The following is a 7,655-nucleotide window of genomic DNA, read 5'->3' on the forward strand; positions in this document are numbered from 1 at the left end:
TGGCCATATGGTGGGACTAAACCCCCATTTTTATTTATGGATTGTCTCCATATTTAATAGTCATTTCTTTTGCATGGTTGCGCTATTCTTTTTTAATATACATGTTGCTTGGTCCATAGCTGCACCGGCTTTAGATATACATGTTCAGGGTTTGCTCCCCCAATTTTTTGCTTGTTTATTATGTATTCAGTCTGACCAGACTTCTGTGGTTGAGCATCCCACCCCCCACACACACCTGTACTCTATCAGAGTCCACCATCAAGTAGATACAGGAGGAGTCCTTTGTAGTGCATTAGCACATCCATCCCAGCAAGGAGTGTTGTCTCCAAGGGATGGAGAGGCTGGATTCACCTCTTTTGTATGGATAGTGTAGGACCCACTGATAATGGGGTACTTTGACGCAGTGGTGGGCTTGAGCACGATATGGCCATATGGTGGGACTAAACCCCCATTTTTATTTATGGATTGTCTCCATATTTAATAGTCATTTCTTTTGCATGGTTGCGCTATTCTTTTTTAATATAAAAGTGTATTGACGCACTACAATATACTGCAGTAAAAGTGTATTGACGCACTACAATCTACTGCAGAAAAACTGCACTAAAGCACAATATACTGTAGTAAAAATGCACTGGTGCACTTCAATATACTGCACTAAAAGTGCACTGACTCACTACAATATATTTCAGTAACACTGCACTGACGCACTACAATATACTGCAGTAAAAGTGCACTGACACACTACAATATACTGCAGTAAAACTGCACTGATGCACTACAATATACTGCAGTAAACTGCACTGACACACTACAATATTCTGCAGTAAAACTGCACTAACGCACTACAATATACTGCAGTAAAACTGCACTGAAGCACTACAATATACTGTAGTAAAAGTGCATTGACGCACTATAATATACTGCAGTAAAAGTGCACTGATACACTATAATATACTGCAGTAAAACTGCACTAATGCACTAAAATATACTGCAGTAAAACTGTGCTGACACACCACAATATACTGCAGTGAAACTGCACAGGCATTTTACAATTTACTGCAGTAAAAGTGCACTGATGCACTACAATATAATGCAGTAAAACTGGCCTTACACACTACACTGACACACTTCAATATGCTGCAATGAAACTGCATGGACGCACTAAACTGACACTACAGTCAAAATGCACGAATGCACTACACTGATGCTGCGTTATTACTATATTCACACTACACTGACACTCTTCACTCACAATAGAATCACAATAGCACACTATAGCACACTAACTAGCTGGTAGCAATGAATAGAGCCCTGTTCTATCTATCTCCACGCCATTGGATAATTGAAGTGAACACAGCTTTGCCCCATTCACTAAGCTAAGTGAACATTCACTTTACAAAGTGACCATGCTCTATTCCTTTAGCCCAGCATTTCTCAAGTTGTTTTTTTAACATGAGGAACCCTTGAAATAACTTTCAGGTCTTAGAGAAACCCCTGCTAATAATTACAGCAAAATTAATTCTAGTGATATTTATAATTGAATTCATTAAATGTTTGTTCATATGGGCAACCACACGGGGGGGGGGAAGTAAAAATTGTCAGTTGAACTGTGGCTTTACTACCCCCATTGACCACCTCCTTTAAGCAATGGCCGCCCGATGGGGTTGTACACATACCACAGCCGTGATGCTTTGGGGCTGCAGCATAATGTATACCCCGCGCTGCATTCAGCAGCAGTACTACCATACAAGTGAATGCTGCATGGCTGCAGTGAGTTCATGTGGGCATTTCAGGTGACATGTCTCCTCCCAGACAACTGTCAACTACCCAAGGGCCCTATCACACCTGTGATCAGTGTGAAAGGGAGTAAGAGAAGGGTCCAGTTACACCGGTGATCAGTGGGAGAGGGAGTGAGGGAAGAGCCCAGTTTCAGTGGTGATCAGTGGGAGAGGGAGTGAGAGAAGGGCCCAGTTATAGCAGTGATCAGTGGGAAAGGGAGTGAAAGAAGGGCCCAGTTACACCACTGATCAGTGGGAGAGGGAGTGAGAGAAGGGCCCGATTACACTAATGATCAGTGGGAGAGGGAGTGAGAGAAGGGCCCGGTTACAGCGGTGATCAGTGGGAGAGGGAGTGAAAGAAGGGCCCAGTTACACCAGTGATCAGTGGGAAAGGAAGTAAGAGAAGGGTCCAGTTACACCAGTGATCAGTGGGAGAGGGAGTGAGAGAAGGGCCTAGCTACACCAGTGATCAGTGGGAGAGGGAATGAGAGGAGGGCCCAGTTACAGCGGTGATCAATGGGAGAGGGAGTGAGAGAGGGGCCCAGTTACACCAGTGATCAGTGGGAAAGTAAATGAGAGAAGGGCCCAGTTACACCAGGGGTCAGTGGGAGAGGGAGTGAGGGAAGATCCTAGTTACAGTGGTGACCAGTGGGAGAGGGAATGAGAGATGGGCCCAATTACACCAGTGATCAGTGGGAGAGGGAGTGAGAGAAGGGCCCAATTACAGCGGTGATCATTGGGAGAGGGAGTGAAAGAAGGGCCCAGTTACACCAGTGATCGGTGGGAGAGGGAGTGAGAGAAGGGCCCAGTTACACCGGTGATCAGTGGGAGAGGGAGTGAGGGAAGGGCCCAGTTACAGTGGTGATCGGTGGGAGAGGGAGTGAGAGAAGGACCCAGTTACACCACTGATCAGTGGGAGAGGGAGTGAGAGAAGGGCCCAGTTACAGTGGTGATCGGTGGGAGAGGGAGTGAGAGAAGGGCCCAGTTACAGTGGTGATCGGTGGGAGAGGGAGTGAGAGAAGGGCCCAGTTACACCAGTGATCAGTGGGAGAGGGAGTGAGAGATGGGCCCAGTTAGTGATCAGTGGGAGAGGGAGTGAGAGACGAGCCCAGTTACACCAGTGATCAGTGGGAGAGGGAGTGAGAGATGGGCCCAGTTAGTGATCAGTGGGAGAGGGAGTGAGAGACGAGCCCAGTTACACCAGTGATCAGTGGGAGAGGGAATGAGAGAAGCTTCATTGAGTAGCTTAATTTCATAATATTAATATTCACTTTGGAAACTGAACAGTCTATATACATTTAGTAAATCATGACACTTAACAATATCCTTCTTTTCTCCAAAAATACAAATCCACACCTTAATGACCCTGTAATCTATTTTGAATGAAATTGTTTCTTACTGTGCTTTTCTTCCCCCTTGTAATGTCTCTGAGAGCTCCCAAACCTCTTCTTTTTACTCTCACTTCCTTTTGTTTGGAGTGAGCAGTATACATTTGTTGTGGTTATCTCACCAGCACAATAGAGGGTGGCTAGATTCTTAAAAACAGTGGAACAATTTAGAACCAACATAGCGACCCTCTTACAAGAGGTTGGATCACAACAGCAAAATAAAAAGGAAATTGGGAATATAGAGGAGGCAGATCAATAATAGGTACTTTTTAGGATTTTTCTTAAAACCAGAGTTTAGCATCATTTTTCGGTATGGGCAGAAACAGCCTCATAATCTGGAATGGTGACCCCCAAGACATATGAAGAACCCAGGGGTGACATAGCCCATCAGTCTCTACCCACAACTGTAATATGAAGTTTGGTGGACTGACCTTTTACTGAAATAGTATTTTATGGTGTGTTCAGTGCAGGTGCTCTAAGCTACCCCCTCCCCATCCCAAAGTGGCATACTTTACCCTGCAATTGAAACATTTGCTGCTTGATGGGAAGGTCACATAGGATGAGATACTGGAGGTGGGGGGCGCATAATAATACAGGGGACATTTAACAAAGTGCTGTTTAGAAGGGGAGGGGGTGATTGTGCAAATCCTGAAAACATAACACAGCTAAATAGGGCCCCTGTTCCTGAATGGTGACCCTGATTCACACAGCCTCCTAGCCTGCAGTGCTGTTTGTTAAAACTTGTTAATCTAATAACCGCCATGAAAGGCTCATTTGGCTGCTGGAGAACAAACCAAGGTCACTATAAGTGACAGCATAGCATGGAACAATTCATTTGAAACAATATTTTACAGACATTTGACGATCAATATGGACCGGAGCATTATGCTGCAGCAATCTGTTAATGTTTCTTAATGGGCTGCTCATTGGCTTCGCACACTCTTTCCCAGTCGATAGACTAAAGTGATTATTTGCTGCTGCACTCCGACTTCATAGTCGGCTGGATGGGGATGATGATGATGATGATAATGATGGGGCAGGTTTAGCATATGCAAAGCTGCTGAGAGGGTCATGTCTGTCCCCTGTCTCATCATTGCCATCCTCATAACAGGGGGACACCTGCCAATGCAAGATCAGAGCATTGTCTGTTAAGACAACAGAATTAAGTGAAATTAACCCCTTCTTTTTTATATATAAACTGAACATCTTGTGTGGGTTAAATGGGTTCCCTATAAATAGTAGATAGAAATAGTAACTGTGGGGTTTCCCTTTACAAATTCTGCTCTGATGAGCAATAACCGAGGAGAAAAGGTAGCATACACACCCTTTATTTAGCTGCGATTTATATATATATATATATAGATATATATATCTATATATATATATATATATATAGATATAGATATAGATATAGATATAGATATAGATATAGATATATATAGATATGCATATCTATATATATATATATATTGCAGAGGAGTTATATGTGTAGACTGCAGAGGTTCTCCTCTTAACAAGTCCTTCCCTGATGAGCCCTAACAAAGGAGAGACAGCCTCAGCATACATATGCTTTAGCTTTAATTAAACATGTGTTTAAATAAATACATAAGTATTGCAGAGGAATTATATGTGTGGGGTTTCTCTTTACAAATTCATGTTCTGATGAGTCCGAACAAAGGAGAAACAGCTTTAGCATAAACACCCTTTAATTAGCTGTATTAGTTGTATATATATATATATATATATATATATATATATATATATACTGCAGATGAATTACATGTTTGGGATTTCTCTTTAACAAATAGTAACCCCCCTCCTCCCCCCAGAAAAAAAAGAAACCTGCTCTGATGAGCCCTATAAGGAGGAAAAAAGGAACAATCATATCATACATAACCTTTAATTATCTGTAATTAAGAATATAGGCATATATACAACTATAATAAAATAATATACAGATTAGCTTATGAGTGACTATTTTTATTGATTCAATGTGGGGGGTCGATCTTTTTGGGATTGCTGGAAGCTCAGATAGGAGAGACAGAAGAAGAGAAAATACATGCTGCTCTATTCTCTTTAAAATGTAACATCTATATTAGAGGTAACCCCCTGTTAGGTATAAAAGACCCTCTGTAGGCTATACCTATCCCCCAAATAGCCCAAATAGCAGCTTACTTATAATATATAATATATAAGAGGATCTCACAAAAAGTACAAAGCATCCCCAAAAATCTGATGTGACCATTATCATCTGTTAGTTCTCCTGCAGAGAATAATCCATAACTGGCATCTGCTGGAGTACCAAGCCTGGCCACCCCGGTGGCACTTATGAGAGCTTCAGCAAAGAGAGGGTTAAATCCCCCCTATCCCCGGTTGGTATGGCCCATACTGTCACTGACCTGTCCAGATGAGGATGAATCCAAGCAGTGCAGGCGGGTGAGGTTGGCTGAGGTTTGGTTAAGCAGCCTGTTGGCAGCAGCATGCGGTCTCCTGGCTGAGTGCAGAGCACACCGTGCTGGTCTGGAAGTTTATATATTTCTGCCAATGTTTGCTATACAAAGACGCGGAGTATTTACTATCAAATAAAAGAAATACATGTGTGTTGTTAATACAAACAGGCAAAGCGAGATCTGCTCAGCTTGATTCAAAACACTGGACACGGGCCCTGGCTCCATCTCTTTAATTGGAAACAAACGCACAGATTGAGAAGCCAACCTCAGGAATCATCACAAGTGGCCGAGGATTTAAGAGATTGGGAGGGGAAGCAGGACAGGTTTACTAGATTGCCCTGATCAAAGAGTGGGAAAGCCAGGCGCGCAACAATGGAGGGTGAAGGCGGCTGCAATGGGCGCCCAATAAGAAATGCGCCCTGCATTGTGCCAGGGATGCCATCTCTGTACCAGGGTCGTCATTATTCAACTGACCATGGTGATCTGCCTTCCAGAATAAAGATACCTCCCTATTCTACTCTTCCTGGCTTTTCCTGACACACTCAGCTGCTGGTACCTGGCACCATTGCACCATTGCACCTCCTTGCACTTTTTAATCAATCCCTCAACCCCCCCCCCCCCCCCCTATATTTAGTAGCCTTTACTCTCTTGCCCTTATCATCTTATAGCATTTTGACCTTTCACCTTGGACTTTATTTAGGATCTGTGCCATCCAATCACCATCTGACAATCTCTGTGCCAAGAGGCAATTGTACCACTCCATGACGCAGATGAATGGCTGGCAGATACAATCCTAGGGAAGCTGGTAAGGATGGCACATACCACCCACCTTGACTGCTTAACTCAATAAGTGAGGTGGGCACTATTAGAACATTAAGTATAGTTATATGTGCCAGACATACAGCTTAGACCTTGTGCCACCTTCTGATTTCGCTATGCCAGTCTGACCAAAATCTGGAGAGGGTTGCATTGGAGGGGGGGGGCAGCCCCCTCCACCCCCCCCCCCTTTCCCAGATCCAAGCAAGGGACGAGGGAAAAGAGTCCTTATCCCAGCCCTGTAATTGCATTTCTCTAGAAGGCAGCTGTCATTATAATAAACAGGAACGCACTTGTGGCTCTGCGCTCAGGACACAAAGATCTTCATTTTCTGCTCCCCTTTGTCCCCTTTAATAGTTTAATTTGCTTATTCAGGGGGCTGGGTATTTACCTCTGAAATTTCACAGGTGGTATAATGTGGGCTCCTGACTTGAGCCTTTTATCTGGAAATAATACAAAAAATCTTTTTTTAGACTTTGTATCATGAATATCCGTCATCATCCCTGACTACCTTCCAATCTGCACTATTGCATTAAAAGCACGACGCACACATTTAATCATGACACTCCACCACCTAATTGCAGGGTTATTAATATAGAAAAGGTTTTAACGTACAGCATAATGCAGTCAGAATAGAACAGAATCCCATGCCAAAGCCTGCATCCCAAATCATTGCTCCTCCTATAATTGGATTCTATGTCCCAGCATTGCTTCTCTATAAATGGAATTCTGCATCCAAAATACATTGCTCTTCCATAAATGAGACTTTATTTTCCAACACATTGCTCCTCCATAAATAGAATTCTGCATCCTAAAAACATTGCCACTCCATATATTAGATTCTTTATGCCAACACATTGCTCTTCCATAAATAAGATTCTATTATATCACAACGCATTGCTCCTCTATAAATAAGATTCTATTATGTCCCAGCACATTGCTCCTCCATAAATAGAATTCTGCATCCCAAAAACATTGTTCCTCCATATATTAGATTCTATATGCCAACATATTGTTTCTGTAAGATTCTATATCCCAACACAGTACTCCTCCATAAATTAGGTTCTATTATATCTTTACACATTGCTCCTCCATAAATAGAATTCTGCATCCCAAAAACATTGCTACTCTATATATTAGATTCTTTATGCCAACATATTGCTCCTCCATAAATAAAATTCTATTATATCCCAGCACATTGCTCCTCCAGAAATATAATTCTG

The 7,655-nt window shown here is 42.7% G+C and overlaps 1 protein-coding gene across 3 annotated transcripts in view; it reads right to left on the reverse strand.

The window, feature by feature from the left end:
• HMX2 (H6 family homeobox 2) overlaps nt 1-7,655 on the reverse strand; it is a 106,644-nt gene that overhangs the window by 46,253 nt on the left and 52,736 nt on the right. The window contains exon 1 of one of the 3 annotated variants that reach the window (XM_082266777.1): nt 5,566-5,659. The exons of the other annotated variants lie outside the window; for them this stretch is intronic. Within the exon in view, the coding sequence (XP_082122903.1) occupies nt 5,566-5,648 (83 nt within the window). The 5' untranslated portion in view covers nt 5,649-5,659. Of the gene's footprint in view, nt 1-5,565; nt 5,660-7,655 lie in introns of those variants that run through there. 3 annotated transcript variants of the gene reach the window in all.

This window comes from Pelophylax lessonae (assembly GCF_965119305.1).
Source record: "Pelophylax lessonae genome assembly, chromosome: 9".
Classification (NCBI taxonomy): Eukaryota; Metazoa; Chordata; class Amphibia; order Anura; family Ranidae; genus Pelophylax; species Pelophylax lessonae.